The sequence below is a fragment of the Musa acuminata genome, chromosome BXJ2-4 (assembly GCF_036884655.1).
Source record: "Musa acuminata AAA Group cultivar baxijiao chromosome BXJ2-4, Cavendish_Baxijiao_AAA, whole genome shotgun sequence".
Lineage (NCBI taxonomy): Eukaryota > Viridiplantae > Streptophyta > Magnoliopsida > Zingiberales > Musaceae > Musa > Musa acuminata.
The window spans coordinates 40001201-40018104 of NC_088341.1; the positions used below are offsets into that span (position 1 = coordinate 40001201).

The 16904-nt window shown below is 35.2% G+C and overlaps 1 protein-coding gene across 2 annotated transcripts; it reads left to right on the forward strand.

Annotated features, from left to right (window-relative positions):
- The first annotated feature begins 663 nt into the window (after nucleotides 1-663).
- On the forward strand, nucleotides 664-15402 carry LOC135610852 (ubiquitin carboxyl-terminal hydrolase 9-like). 2 transcript variants are annotated; one of them, XR_010486342.1, is made up of 14 exons: nucleotides 664-1103; nucleotides 3089-3313; nucleotides 4483-4627; nucleotides 8080-8139; nucleotides 8236-8331; nucleotides 8922-9320; nucleotides 9447-9587; nucleotides 11153-11323; nucleotides 12540-12797; nucleotides 12886-13034; nucleotides 13505-14068; nucleotides 14152-14428; nucleotides 14627-15065; nucleotides 15164-15402. XR_010486342.1 is itself a non-coding variant. In XM_065105839.1 (13 exons), the coding sequence occupies exons 1-13, from the start codon at nucleotides 955-957 to the stop codon at nucleotides 14795-14797; spliced, it is 2805 nt and encodes a 934-aa protein (XP_064961911.1). In that variant the 5' UTR covers nucleotides 664-954; the 3' UTR covers nucleotides 14798-15402. The 2 variants fall into 2 exon arrangements, 1 of the variants encoding a protein (XP_064961911.1); XM_065105839.1 differs by having other exon boundaries at nucleotides 14627-15402.
- Nucleotides 15403-16904: the final 1502 nt, after the last annotated feature.

A 16904-nucleotide genomic window follows, 5' to 3' on the forward strand; every position in this document is an offset into this window, starting at 1 on the left:
AATAGCTTTTATTTTTGTTGTAGTTAACAATTAAATACAAATTACTCTAATTGTGAATCAATAATTCGATGAATATAGTTAAATTTGAAAGATAATTTTATAAAAATTAGAAATTTTTTTTATTACATCATCAAATGATGTTTATTAAATTTAAAAGATGATTAGTAAAAACATGTGTTATGAGATTTAATAGCAAGGTATATATAATAAGTGGTTTTACCGATTCAGAAGAAGTAGCTAACTCAGTTTAAATTTATTAACAGTCATTATTAAATAAATGTAATGCATAATAATTTATGATTATATTTAAATGAGAATTAGCGGTGATTGCTTGGTATAAAAGAAAACTCCATGAGCCCAATTGGTCTAATAATCTCCGCAAAAATGAACCGTACACGGTCACATGGCGCCACGTTTTTTTTGCCTTTTTGAAAAAGGGAAAAGAAAAACAAATTTTAATTTATTTTCTTTTTGTTTAAAATATTTTCGTATCCGAAATGACCGAAATACTTTTTACTTCCACTCACTGCACCTGATGTGGACATTGATGCCTCCAATCACAAGGCAGGTACAACGAAGAGTAGGAGTCGACGGCAGGAAGAGCATTCCGTGTCATTATTATTGACTAAAACAGACCAAAGCCATTTCGGCGACTGCTTTGATTACGGATTTGTTTCTTCACATCCACCCGCGGATCGATCGTTGAATAAATAGGAGACGGGTCGGAGGCGGATTTCGCATCGCTTCTCGTCCTCTCCCCTATTTTCTTCTTAAATCTTCGCGAACAACCTCCACCTCCCTCTTTCTTTTCTCGATTGCCTGTGATCTAGGGTTTCGTACGTCGCCCTTTTCGATACCTTGCTGCCGCTGGTCTTTGATTCGCCCTGACGTCTCCTTCGCGAACCTCTCGTCGGCTCCGACTGCGGTGGTCATATCTGTATTGTGGTATTCAACATGACGATTCCTAATTCGGAGGGTTTCTTTCCGCCGGAGAGCTGCTTGCCTCGCGCTCCCGCGGAAGAGAAAGATATCATAATGGAACTGATCAGATCCTCCGAAGCCAGTATCAAGGAAGGCGATCTCTACTACCTTGTCTCGCATAGGTAACCGATCAAGTTCCTTTGCTTTCTTCTTCTTCTCCTCCTCTTGTGTTTGTAGGATCCCATTTTTAACATTGATATGCTCGATGTTATTTGATTGAATTGGCCACGGCTGGCGGCATATGATGTCTTCTTTACCCGCCTGGCGAAGCAGGTTTATGGGTCTTTTGGGATAAGGGTGTACATTTTTATCTTGATTTTGCATCTTATAACTATGATCTTTGATTCACTTGTCAGATGAGTTGTGCTGGTGTTGTATTTTCCCGTACATGTGCCAACTGCTTTATATAACATCCATAATTGCTAGATCATTTGGTGATTACTGATTGTAAATTTTATGATAGATTCTGAAAAAATATCAAAAAGTTGCCAATTGCATGTCAAAGGCTTGACAATTGATTATATGTGATCATGCATTATCATGGCACTTTTAGCTGTTGAAAAGATTTGCAAAAATATCCAATGGTTTTATTTTGTCTGATGAAAACATAGGAGTAGGTACACGAGAAGAATAGTAGATACAGGGAATTAGGTATGTGGCATCTTCCCCTTTATGACTCATTGTTCTATTTTCATTAACGTAATAACAATCGGATGTAAGATGAAAAAAAAGGCAAAATTATATACATATTTATTTTCATTTCATTATATACTTATCCAAAAAAGTTTCTCTTTACTATGTGAGTGTTAATAAACTAAGGATGATCTTGAGTTTTATTAAGAAGTATATAAAACAATTAGGATCAAATACTTGCATCGATTGAATATAAACAAAAACAAGAATTTGTCCCATTGAAAATGTAGAAACTAATAGGTGGGTAGTGAGTGGCTGGGGTTTTGGAGAAACAAAGATATAAGAGTTTTTTCTTTTGTCATGCCATGTATCAGAATAGAAGACTGCATCTTGTTAGTTGCAGAGAGATTCCATCTGACTGGTTGTCTTACAGAGGGGTGGGGGGCTGATGCATGTGGCTTCTGCCAATGCAATGCTTCAGAAGGGTCAATACAAGCAACCTTATTCTTGCCACCAAAGAGGCTATTTTCATATTCGAATCATGTAGGAGTAACCTTATTGTGGTGCAAAGGCACCCTCCCAAAGAAATAATAGGCAGAGGCACAACAAGAAAGGGGATGGAAGGATTTTATTTGTTTGTGACACACACAAATTTCTATTGCGGAGAGCTTTGTGTCTCTTGTTGGGGCACAACTACTTCAATAGAAGTATTTGCCCTGGAGCTACTTTACTGCCATCATGAAGTCATATCTTATACCATTGATGCACTTCTTTGTTGGAAGAAATGTGAGGGGTAGTCTTTCTTTGATTTGTGAAAGAGAACTAGCATCTAAAGCTTCAGTTTTCCAAAAGATAAATTAAGAGCTAGATTTTTCACTGGATGCTCGATTTCAACTTTCAGCTCTACATGGCTTGGAGACACCTTGGAACTATCATGGTTACTTGAACAGTAATAATCAAGGAAAAAAATTTCCCAGGCTAATGTCAAAAAGATGGAACTTTCCAAAAGTTCCTTTGAGTTTCAGATTTGGTGCGATGGTGCATTAATGTGCTTGAAAAGGTTCATGGTGATAACAGTCATTATTAATGGGACTATAGTGTAGTGAATCTGTTGGCCATGTTGAATAGTTTGGGTTTATTTGGTATTATGTTTCTTAACAAGCATGTAAGATACTTGTAGCGATCTTGCTCCAAATTTTGCTTGATAAAAACGTACATCACTTTAGTAATTGTACTTGTTAGGTGATGTTTATGTAATTAATGCACCATGCATTTTTAAATGAGTCTTATACTTATTGCTTCTTATAAACTATTTTGATATCTTGCAATCGAATTGGATGTATCTTGTCATATATGTTTCTTTAAGATGAATACTACTGTTAATTATGTTTCTTTTACATTCTTGTTTGAAGTTATGAGTCACTGTAACAATTGTTTTTGAGGATGAACCAACATATGGGTTTTGCTTTTGCAGATGGTGGATGGAATGGCAAGAATATGTGGATTTAGACCAGTCTGATGACAATTCCAATGAGGGCATTTTTTGCATCCCTCGTAGGCCCGGAGAGATTGATAATTCTAATCTTTTATTGAATGAATCAGTTGTGGAAGGTAATGAATTGGATCTTAAAAGATCTTTGCAGGAAGGAGAAGACTACAGTTTGGTGCCGCAAGATGCTTGGAAGAAGCTTCTAGAATGGTATATTTGGTTGTTTCTTTTCGTTTTCGTTGAATCTGTTTTGTCTACTGTCATCTGGGAAACTTTTATTTTCTTGGAAAACCATCATCAAATATCATTTGATTGCGTAAGTTGATCCTTTTTAGATCCAGCATTGACGAGAGCCTTGTGCATCGGCCATGACGTATTTCTTCTTAAATGTCCCTGAATAATTAAGCTTGTTGTTCATTACCAGAGTCTTTAAGTAAAAGATTAATATTATCTTCAAAGTATAGTCAGCAAGCCAAAGTTAGTGTAGTTTAGATGTTTATCTTTAGGTTATCATTAGATGTTTAAAATTGTTTGTTGGTGTTTGTTTTCGGAGTTTAAGGTTAACAACATATTAGTGTAGCTTGATAAATTCAAAGAGCATACACATATGTACATGGTAGGTGTTGGGAGACTTTGGTTGGATCAAGGAAAAGGTTACCACTTATCACATTGAGATGTACAAGTGGTTTATGAAGTTTTGGCCTTTTGGGTTAATCCAGTAGTCCTTAAACTGTCATATGAAGAGCTGGCTGTAATGGGAGGTCAAAAGTGTTGCCACATTTCCACAAGGAAAAAGAACATGAGGTTCCTGCTATTGTGTGTTTCTGGAGAGGGTTAGATGTACATGCCTAAAACCCCATGTCAAAAGACTGTTTACATAATTTGTCTCGAAAATGCTCAATTCATCGCAGTGGAGCAGTCATACTTTAGAGCCAAGGTCCCCTTGAATCTCAAAAAAAATTGAAAATGAATGTCAGTTGATATTACCAACAGTTAACTGTGGCTTCAGCATGGCATATAAGTGTTCTTTGGAGGAAGCATTGCTGTGCACCATGGTAGTGGAGTTGTCTATGATATGCCTGAAATATTGATATACTTGGAGGCATGAATCTATCTTTTGTGGCCTCACGGCGTGGAACTGAGGCAGTCCACGACATATAATTTGTAGTACTAGGAGTCATGCTATAACCTGTCTAATGTCAATTCTACGATATTCATTGATTGCCACCAGACTTTCTTATTTTACAAAGATCAACTATAACCTTCCATTTGGTAGTGTTTTGTTTCATGCTATAATGGTTATTGAATATACATTTTTTCTGTTTAGTATTCTTCTTTGGTTTACTATTTGTAAATGGTGCTTGGACTTTATTTAACAGGTACCGAGGGGGACCAGAACTACCTAGAAAAGTAATTTCTGAGGGTTTTATTACCAAGAAGTTCAATGTAGAAGTTTATCCTCTTTGTTTGCAATTAGTTGATGGAAGAGACAAGTCCCAGAGAACTTTAAAGATTAGCAGAATGGTATTTCCTATTCCGGAGCAGTATCTCCTACTTTTTTTACTTTAGGTTAATCATTGCATTATTATGTTTTTTTATATCTTGTTGTTAACTCACCGTGTTTGAGAACTTTTTTTCTTTGAATGTTGTCTTCTCTAAGATGTCTTTGTGGATGGGAAATTCTGCAATAAAGGTGCAAGTGTTTATGTTTGGATTACTGTAGAATATGTTTCTGAAGAGCTGTCTCCTTATTAGACTATTAGATGGCTGCTTTTATGATAATATTTTCATTTTACTTGTTCATATCTGCATAGATCTTTGTTAGACATTTAATTATGTAACTTGTGTACTCACTGTTTTTCTTGTTAGTTAATGTGCTAGTCCCTTGTTTACCTTTTCTATCAAATGATTTGCTTTTGCTACCGTTTGACTGTTGATGTGATAACGCTGCTAATGGGATGTGATAATGCTGTTGTTGGCTAAAGGCAGATGTATAACTGTTTCATTACATGGAAAACCAAAAGCTCAGTCCTTCTCTATCTAGCAGAAACTAATAGCTAGGCTAACTTTATTGCAAGAAAACATATACATCCAAACAGGAGCTTTAAGAGCTTGCAAGAAGATGCGTGTTCTAAGCTTCGTATTTAATGGGGATTATAAATTAAAATAAGTAGTTCATCAAATTTTATAAAATTGACTCTGATTTCTTTTAAAGACTTGCAATCATCAGCTTTGCTACAATGTTTTGGAAGGTTCCCAATGTTGCTATCGTCCATAAAGAGCTGAAAATCAGCCGACCTCCTGTATTGGTTAGGACTGTCCCTCTTTTGATAATGGTTCCCAAAAGCTCATCTTCAATTGATCTCTCCTCTCTTGACTTGGGGACATGTTTATTAGCTGGTATTGTCTCTTGAAATTAGTCCTTGATGAATTAGCTATCTCACAGGTCTTTCTTTATGCTGTTTAAGCTATACTTTTGATGAATTGGACTTGATAGCTTCCTTTGTGAAATGGGTGGCAAGCTTGCTCAAAGATCAAGTCACAATCGGGGTTGAATCCAGCTGTTTCATATTGGTCTTTGTTCTTTATGTTGATTAATATTTGCTTTCTAATTCTCTGAAACTTCAATTTCGGGGATACTAGCTAAATTTTATAGACATGACATGTGCATAAGGAAAGCTATTAACTTTATTATACTACAACATGAAAAATTTCTTTTACTATTCAAAAAAATTAATTCTTTTTTTCAAAATCTCTTTATGGACTTTTTAGTCTTTTTGCATAAATTTACTATTTTTTGTTGCCATGTTATTCATTGGTTAAATTTGTTACACAAGTGATATTGTTTTTCCTTTTCTTAATGGTTATGGCAGTTTAATACTTGGAACGTATTCTTTCTGTTTAAAGACAAGATATTTAAAGGGGCTAAGGAAGAACAGAATAGTTGTGTCCGTGTGTCTTAATATCCAAACTGCCTAAGCTCAAGCCATCAACAATAGGCTAAATCATATATTCCTATCAATTTCCTTAGTAGTTCTGTACATGCAATCTTCATTATCAATGAAGATCCTGTCAGGGCACAATTTATATATCCTAAATTGGTTCTTTAGGTTTTCAATGTACCTGAACTTATACTGATAGCTGGTTGGATTAGTATGTACTGCCATACTGCGATTCACCAGGCGATACAAGCTGATACAGGTTTGGAAGTAGAAAGAAACAGGAAGCAGCTTAAAAGGATTGTTGAAAGAGAAACACCAACCTGTAGATTTGGAAGTAGAAAGAAACAGGAACCACTTGAAAAGAGTAGTCGGGAGAAATAGTAACCTGTAATTCTCATCTTCTTTGTCCTTCGCTGATGGTTGGAAACTTGCAGTCAAGCTACCCAGCCAAAGATGTTTGTGAACCCTAAGGAGATGGGGTGTTCTGGGGCAGGGTTGAGGTGGGTCAGCGGCCTGCTGGTTCTGGTCAGAGGGTGTGGTGGGAGGGAATTAGAAGAATAAAAAGGGTGGTAGGAAAGCTTGAAGCCAACCTCTTTTGAGTGGTGCTGAAATATTTGTCAAAGTAGGAGTTAGTCAGAAATTAGAAGAGTTAAAATTTGCAGAGAAACTTGTTGGAACAAGTCTCTAGTATGTTATACTTATGCTAGTATCTTTACTCTTATGAATTTCTTCATTTTGGATTATGGAAGGATTTTCTTATGGTTGAATGTAGCTTTTACAATATATGGAAGCAGCACTGAGGTAGATTCTTAATAGTATTTTTAAGTGGTGGTGATCATTATAAACTGTCACTAAGCTGTAAAATTGGCTGTTATACTCTAAAACATGGTTATTATTGCTTTATTTATAATATAATGCATTTTATTTATTCTCAGTCATACTTGACTTTTTGATTGCCCCTTTGCAATAAATGTTCTTATCTGTTTATTTTTAAACATTAAAATTTTCATTGTTGGCAATTTATACTTGGTTATTTATAATTTTATGTTATATGTAAAATCTTTTAAATTAACTGAAATGACAAAAAAATCATCTAAACTCAGGCTTTCTTGATTTGACTAAAACTTAAACTAAAGCAAACCAATTCTTGATTTGCAAAAGTTCTATAGGGGTTCATATGTAGAAGGTGATTTGTCAAGGAAAGAATTATAAATACCATTTGTTTTGATTGCAACAACAACAACAAAACCATAAGTCCCAATTATTTGGGGTCGGTTACATGAATCTTTTGTTGCCATTGAGATCTATAAAAAATCATATGCTTGGTTAAGTTTAGAATACTTAAATATTTATTTATAGTTTTTATTAAGATCTTTTTAGGTCCTTTTCTATATTTCTTCGGACAACTAACACACTTCCATGTCAGGTGCATAAAAAGTATAACATATTATGCTATTCTACATATTAGAGCTATACTATATACTTCCTTCGAATTGATTTTGGATAAAATACGTATGCGTGTATCATATTTAGTGGTCTAGGCATGCCTCATGCAATAGGCTGTTTAGAAACTGTGCTAGATACCATGCCACTTTAGCTGCAGAACAAGAGGATAAGATATACTTCTTTTTTTTTCCCTTTAATAAGAGAACATAAGTAGCGTAAATATTGACGCAGAGGATTTGCGCCTCATTCTGTGTGCAGGCTGTACTTCCTATTGTAAGGCACAATCAGATGCCTGTATATAGACCTTTTTGGGCACCAAATGTCTGCATTTAGGCTTTTGTCCATATGTGTGTCTGTACAGTTCCTGGCATGAATTTTCCCAATTAAGTAAGCTGTCTTCAGTTCATTGCTGTGGGTTGTTTTAGAAAGTCAGTGGAACTAGAACTTTATTTGGCCTCAATGGTAAGAATATAAATGACATTGTATTGGAGATAAACAACTCATAATCTTCTTTCTTATAGATTTATACTTTATTGGGACCATAAATATATTATCAGGATGCTGACTTGCAATTGCTTATTATGTCAGGCATCAGTGCGTGAGCTTTACAACATGGTTTGCATGCTTCTTGAACTAGAGAAGGAGAAGGTATGCCCTCTGACTCTGGAATCACAAAATTTCTTTATCAACAATATCTATTTACTTATATCTCAAGTTTCTTTCTTTTCTCTTTCCTCATTTAAGGTTTCAATCTGGGATTATTACAACAAAACTAAGCATCAGTTTTTGAACAACTTTGATCAAACTCTCGAGGAAGCTCAGTTGCTTATGGACCAGGAGGTAAGGATGTTGTGTTTATTACTTTCTAGATCATGGCTAGCTAATGGATTTGGTCCATATATGGATGAGTATAGGTATCATTTTTTATATGCTTTATGCAGAATTTAATGGCAGGTAAAGATCCATGTAGTGCTGACTTCAAATAGTGAGGACATTATGGCACATGTTCTTAACCTTCAATCCTATATAACCTGTAAAATTGTGTTGTATGGACATTTGATAGTGCATGCTAAATTGTTTATCTTTTAGTACTTTACAAAGTTCTGGTCTTTAGTTCACTATAATGTTCTGACTTCATATTTCATAAGCTAATTGTTTACAAATCAAGAATATGATCATTTGTGCAATAATTATGGAAATCCTTATTCTATATTTCTTGAGGCAAACTCTGTTTTCTATGTTATTATTAATATGAAAAGAAGTTGCCATCTAAATTAATTTAAGAAAACTGAAATCAGCTGTAATTCTTATGCTTCCCATTGCTATTTTATTGACACTAAATTTAGACAGCACTGACATTTTTCTGCACCATCCAGTTGTCTTCAAATTCAAATCAGTTAGTCATTTTGTTAATTCCTATATTCACACAGGTTCTTTTGGAGGTCCAAGATGATAAGCTTTGGCCTTCCAATGTCAGTATGAGTTCAGCTGGAAATGAATTGGCTCTGGTTCCTTTAGAACCTTCAAGGTCTTCTGTTACAATTGCTGGAGGTCCTATGTTATCTAACAGCTATTCAACTGGATTTCGCTCCAATTTTCTAGAAGGGGGCAATTTTAGTTCTTCACAGAGGGACACAGAAGATAGGGATGATGTTTTGAATAATGGAATAAAGGTTGATGGTCAAGGACTGACAGGATTGCATAACCTGGGCAATACTTGTTTTATGAACAGTGCCTTACAGTGTTTAGTGCATACACCTCCCCTTGTTGATTATTTTCTTCAAGATTACAGTGAGGAGATAAACAAGGAAAATCCCTTGGGAATGCAAGTAGGTAACTTGTTGTTTAGCATATGATAATTTTTGTGTATTTTCCATTAAGGAGTTCTTAATGTTTATCAGAGGATATCAAATGGTTGCTGCCATATAGTTTTATTTTCTGTTTTGATCATACAGGGTGAACTTGCAATTGTTTTTGGAGAATTGCTAAGGAAGTTATGGTCATCAGGACGGACATCAGTAGCACCACGTGCATTTAAAGCAAAGCTTGCTCGGTTTGCTCCTCAGTTTAGTGGATATAATCAACATGATTCTCAGGTTGGTGCCACCATCTTCATGATCAATATACTATGTTCTTATATCAATTTTGAGGATTTGCCTCAAATTTTGAATGTTTAGCTGCATTCACATTTGTTATCAAATTAAGTATTTCAAGAACAAAATTGAAATGGGACATGGAACTTGCATAGTGCCTCTGTTTCCTATTGGTTGCTGCATATGTAGTCTGAAATTTTATTCAGTGTCAAATTCAGCTTTTGAGTGTATAGATCATTTTCAACTGAAGAACATGATAATTGCGGTTATTTTGCTTGATAGACTGATTATTAGGTTACTCAACATTCGATAGTTTATTGTGATTATGGGTGGGTAGTTTGGATCAAGGAATATAATTTTGTCAGGACCCAGAATGTAACATATTTACTGGTCCAGAAGGATAGGATGAGACCACCTCTTTATGAGTGGTCTAGGGTTGGGGCAGCAGTTACTGCCCGGTAATCCTTGTGAACTAGGCTTACAGCTCGGCTTTGGCTACTAGGTGTAAACTAACCAGTAAGGCCACCACTCAGTTCATGGACCCAACTTTGATCGCATTAAAAAGCACAAAACAACCATCTTTCTCACCTTTCCTATCTCTCTCTTTCTTGCAATTAGGTTTCAGAAACTTGTACCTTGCTTTCTGTAAATCATTACTTCAATGCAAATCACATATAGTTCTTAATCAAGGATTTTATGATTCTTAGCTTTTGTATGAATCATCAGCTTTGCATAGATAGGTGATTTATTTCAAATCTAAACTGACATTTTGCAAAAACCATATGCTTGACAGTAGGCAAAAACTGTTGCTCAATTCTGGTCTACCAAGTTATTATGTTGATTGTTTTGTGAATTTTATTTAGAAACACCTGCTAGGCCTTTTTAGCATCATAGTGGTTCAACTTCCTCAGTCGCCTGGAAACCAATGATTTTGTTGTGCACAAATGTTGATATTGCCATTTGAACCTGTGAAATGAAATTATACTTTGTGAACATTTTGATGAAATATATAGCACTATGTGAATGTGTCTATTTTTCACTGTTTCACTTTTAGTTGCTTACTAGCAGTGTTTATTTGCATTTGATCAGTGACACATAATAAGAAACTCTATTTCATGACCAAGTCCATAATATGAGAGACTTTATTTCAGTAACCTATTGTCGGAAATGGATCCGTGAATCTATAATTGCTTGTTGAAATGACTTGTACATTTTTTATTTTTCTGATTGGAGACTGGAGACTATGACTGTTAACTGATTGTAATTCCTTTTTTTAGTTATTGTCTTAATATTATCACCAAAAGATATTATAGGTTTATTTTTTTATAATAGTTATTTTCAAGGTTCATCGTACCATAGCATACCGCTCGGTACAGTGGAATGTACCGGTTTGATAGGGGACTGGTATAGGTGGTACATCGACATGCCTCCATGTACCATGTGTCGGTATTGCTTGTTTCAGTTCGGTACATATCATACTAATGGTTGGCCGGTACACTGGTACGGACCGGTAAGGTGAATCATGGTTATTTTGACATTACCATTTTGACTCAATCTTTTATCTGTAGGAACTTCTTGCCTTTCTATTGGATGGTCTGCATGAAGATTTAAACCGTGTAAGAAGCAAGCCTTACATAGAAGCAAAAGATGCAGATGGTCGTCCAGATGATGAATTTGCTGAGGAATGTTGGCAAAATCACAAGGCTCGAAATGACTCCATTATCGTTGATGTTTGCCAAGTGAGATATTTTAGTTTCAGTTTGTTCAAACCAAGTTTTCGTTAAAATTTGCATTGAGTATTGTCTTTAAATAAATTCAAATTCTCTAGTTAAACTATTCATAGATGACTTTTGAAGTTCTTTGTTGGCTATGGCATTTGGTCTAGTTGTTCTGCCTTCATACACAGTGGCTTTCATCATCAATATTTGCCTTTCATCATCCTCATATAGACATTCCAAGTCCTATGGCTCAATTTTACAGTTATAGTAGAAATCTTTTCTTCCAGCTTTTGAAATTTTATAATAGGCCTCTCCTTTATAGATATTATAGCAATAGTATGAATATGCTATGAGCTCTTGTTTGAAACTTCAAATGATTGTGAAAGGCATGGTTTTACAGTCAGTTTGTAGTTTGTACAAGTACTTTTCTCCTTGGGAATCTTAGTTTGGAATCATGAATTATTTGAAGATACAGCTGCAGCATGCTTGTTAATCCAGTTTCATTATTTTCCTTTTGAACTAATTGATGTTTGCTGATATCCTGTCCATCGACATTTACTCTCATGTTAACCATGAACACTATTAGAACTTGAGATTTCACAGTTAGTATTTGGAAAAGACATTGACATTTATAGAAGCAACACTTGAATATAGAAGTTATTTCTGCTTATTAAGGGTCCATGATTATCCATATTATGAATTTGCTGAGGAATGTTGACAAAATGACATCTCGGACTGATTTTAGTATTGTGGATGTATGCAAGTTCGTACCTAAATATTTAAGGATTTTGTTTAAGAAATATGTTGGTTTTTATTCTAAAATTTGAATGACAGTTTAATTGCTCTCTAACAGTGAAGTTATTCTGCTTCACTTGTTATATAATCTGATGTGATCATGTAGCTTGAACCTTTTGTTGGGCAGCTATAAAGACAATTCTGTAGCTATTGTTTCTAAAAGTTGCTGTACAATCTGTGTCCAATCAATTTGTACTTCATGGTATTTGTGATGTACAAATGACTGACAAAATTTTCCTTTTTTTCATTTGGGCTAATATTCTGATTGTGATTTAATTTTCACTGTCAAAGTAATTTATAGCCTCTTTCTTGTCGATGTTTTTGGTCATTATTGATATAACATGTTCTTTCTTTGTACTGGTAAAATTTATCCTGATAATAGATATAGTTAGTGTTTTATTCTTAAATGCTAAATTAGTGTCATTGTCGATGGTGGATTCAGGGCCAATATAAGTCAACATTGGTATGTCCTGTCTGTAGCAAAGTTTCTGTGACATTTGATCCTTTTATGTACTTGTCGCTGCCACTTCCTTCAACTGCCACCCGGACGATCACTGTGACTGTGTTTAGTGGTGATGGCAGCTCTCTTCCCATGCCTTTCACTGTGACAGTGCCAAAAAATGGTTGTTGCAAAGATCTAATTCAAGCACTGAATACTGCTTCATGCCTAAAGCACACTGAGGCCTTGGTACTGGCAGAGGTAAGATGCTGTCCTTGGTCATTTTTCTCTATTTATTTTAAGTGTCGAAGATAATCAACATTATTATGCATATCTTGCCAATTTCCAGGTTTATGGCAACCGTATATACCGCTACCTAGAGAATTCTTTTGAATCATTATCTAACATAAAAGATGAAGAGCATATTGTGGCTTACAGACTTCCTATACACCATGAGAAATTATTGAGACTAGAGATATTGCATAGGAGAGCAGAAGGGTAAGATTTTGTACTCCCTCATGTGCATGTATCTGCATATGTTATCTTACATCGTGCCCCTGCTTGCTTACTATTACTTTTCATGGTTTTGGTAATCTAAGGTGCTGCACTTTTATTTATAACTAATGAAATAGAATCATTATCTGAATTATTTGTCACTGAAAAGTAAAAAAAAAATGAATATTGATGATGCTTAGCCATATAGTTGAATAATTAGTATTCTTGTTGATTTCTGTGGTTACTGGTTAGTGCTATGTAATAATGATTTGGCTTTATTATTTGATTAAAATTTTACATCATTTTTTAATTAAACTTTACATCATGATAAAATGTCATTTTATGCTTGAAATTTCTTAACAAAAAAAAAGGGCACTATCTTACCTGATTATTTTACTTCCCAAAAGTGAAGAGTTTGTTGGAATTTTTTTAAAGTAACTTGAAATACTCAATCCAGCACGTTCTTTCTCCAGATTTTTATCAGAACCACGATATAGTGCCCATCTGAAGCTTCTTGGAACGCCACTAGTTACAACCTTGTCAGTGGATTCCAGAACTGGAGTAGATATCCATGCTGCTGTTCTTTCTGTGCTTGCTCCATTGCTGCGAGCAAATGCACTTACATGGTCACATGGGGACAAGAGTAGCAGAGACAGTGGCTCTGGGCCAAGCCTGGATTCTATTGTACTCTCGGATAATGGTATTCAGTGCTCAGAAGAGACTTTGTCAACATCAGACATGGAATTAGAAGAGGTCCATAACAGTATTCCTGACATTCAGCTTGCCTTGGCAGATGGGAAGGTCATCAGTAGAAGTACGGTTGATGTTGATTATACTGTTCCTGTATCTCGTCTAAAGGTGGTGATGAACTGGTCAGACAGAGAGCATGAAATTTATGACTTCAGTTTCCTTGAGGATCTTCCTGAAGTGTTCAAGTCTGGTTTCATGTCAAAGAAAACTCGGCAGGAGGCAATCACTTTATATTCATGCTTGGAAGCATTTATAAAAGAAGAACCTCTAGGGCCTGATGATATGTGGTTGGTTCTCTTTCTGCATTAGGATTTTTAAGTTATTTGATGTTTTCTGGATAATTATAATATTTTTCCCTTTTTTGTGTTAGGTACTGCCCTAGGTGCAAGGAACACAGGCAGGCAACTAAGAAGCTTGACTTATGGAGGTTGCCAGATATTTTGGTTGTTCACTTGAAACGATTTTCTTACAGCCGATTTATGAAAAACAAACTTGACACATTTGTGAACTTCCCTGTGCATAACCTTGATTTAAGCAAATATGTTGGGCACAGGGAAAGTGCTTCAAGTTCTCTTGTTTATGAACTCTATGCAATAAGCAACCACTATGGTGGCTTAGGTGGGGGTCACTACTCTGCTTTTGCAAAGGTAAAGGTCCTTTCCCATTTTTCTTTCATTAGCATGATTGAATTCTGAGTTAGCTACAGAGTAACGCATCATAATTAGTTGCATCTTTTTTTCTTAAGACATAGATGCTGAAAATAATAATCTCAATTCAAACTTTATCTGCTAAAATTGTCAATGCTGCCTATAGTTACTTTTTAATCAGGGTTCATCTTTTAACAGCTACTTGAAGAAGACAGCTGGTTTCATTTCGATGATAGTCATGTTTCCCCTGTAAACGAAAATGAAATCAAGAAATCAGCAGCCTATGTCCTGTTCTATCAGCGAGTTGGAGTTGAGTCCAAGATGGATGTCAGGGAAACAGGGATCAGCCCAGATTCTTCAAATTTTTAAGAGCAAATCTGAATTGGCAAGCAATTTGATTTTTGTTTCATGATTCTTTTAACCTTAAATAGTGGAAGGATAGCTGGGTTGCAGCTTTTAACTGATCATGCTGTTGGTTGACATGGCCGTAGAAGTTTGGTGGTGATCATTGATTCAAAATTGTTTGATCTGCCACTGAATCCCCACCCACAAACATAATCCAAGACTGGACTCACAGTGCAATTGATAGTTCAAGGAAGCTAAGGTCATTTATTACATTGTTTTAGAAATTATTGAGGTATGAAGCTGTCGAGTGTTGTATGAGTTAATTTTTCATCTTTTAGATTAGAGTTGGAAGTGAAGTTCACCATAATGTTTATTATTTGTTACTATTAGATTTGATAGATTATCCCGGAAGCAGTTGCCACTACATTTGGCAGATGAGGATTGGAATGTCCTTGAGCTTTTCAATGATCCATTCAAAGCTACCAATCTGGCCCTGGTGATATTCTCTTATTTTTGTAGAGAGATGTTTGAAGCTGTAATGCAAATGTTTTCTTTTGCAAACTGCACTTTCTGCAGTAAAATTGTAATGACAGGTTGAAAAAGTGGTTCAGTGTCTCATTTTTTCTTCATTTTCAGTTCAAAATCAAGGATCTTATGGCCTTTGCTTAATTATGCATTGGGAATAGCTTTTCGTTGCCAATGGTAGGATCATAATGTATGTAACTTGGAATGCAAAGAATGCAGAGGTCTCTAATTCACTTGTGGTGCTGCTCAATTGGATGTAATTCACGTATGGTTCTACCAGTTTTGGATTAGCAGGGTGTGTACCGTTGGAACAACTTTGGTGCCTTTTTATTGTGCCTTGTCCCAAGGATTCGTCCCAGATTTTTAATTTTAGTGTGCAGAAATGGATGATGGTTTGTTTGAATGTGTTTTTTCAAACTATTAGTAACTAAAATGGGATTCCATCTCAGGATTTTGCAATGATATGTGAAATATTCATCAGCAATGTTAGCTCCTTTAAATGCGTAATGGTTGCTCTTTTGTTAGCAAGATGGGTTTTGATATTCAATTGTTAGCACCTTAAAATGCCTAATGGTTGTTCTTTTGTTACTCAAGTGAGGAACATGCGTTGGTCGGCATTGCAACAGGCTAATGTTAGTTTCAGTCGTTATTCTTTTGTTGTTCTTTTGTTATTAAAATGGCTAATGTTCTGAACATCAACTTCGCAGTCCAATCGACAAAGGAAGATTACGATATTTAAAGTATAATCAACTTTAATGTAGTGAAACTTATACTAAATTAATGAAGTTCAATTTTATCAGTGCTGAGTCAAAACAGGGTGTTAAGATGGATGGATAAATTATTCTAAGCATTTAAACTCAATTGAATGAGGTATCCGTACAGCAAGCTCAGGATGGTTGAAGTAGAGAGGACCCTAAGAATAATAATAAAAAAAATTATTAGTTAATTGTAACATTAACCGTGCCTTATGGGTTAAAATGTTGTACTTTTAAGAAACGTTATATATAATAAACAATGAATACAAATAGTAAAATATTTCGAAATTTTCAAGAAACAGGAGGTATAAAATGAACTAAATTTCATAACTGTATATGTATGTGAACAAGATTATCTAAATAAACCTCACATTTTAGATTTATCTCTTATATGACCTCCTTTATTTTTGAAAACACAGATAGCATCACAGATCAGAAGCAATGCGGGTTGAATTAATGTGCAATAATGCTTTCAATCAACTGAAGAAGAGCGTGTTTGCATGGAGAAAAAGTTTTCTATTTTAGAAACACTGAAGTGCGTTGGTGTTGGAAATGGTCGTCGATCCATGTCACCGAGTCAATCTGATCTAGCTGACTTGCTAAAGGTCAACGTGTGTTAAGGGTTTGGATGCTCTTCTATTTAATCGCTCAAAGCCTTGCTCCTCACAATAAATAAACATTACATATAAAACTAGTTTCAGGGCATACGCCAAACAAAAGCTGCTCAAGTTAAAGATGAGGTTTGATATGAGCTTTGAAAGAAAATTTTGGATATCCAATCATGCAAGAGAGACTATGTTGACTTATAAATTCTATGTGTGTCAAGTTGTGATTGGTTCCAAAATATTGAT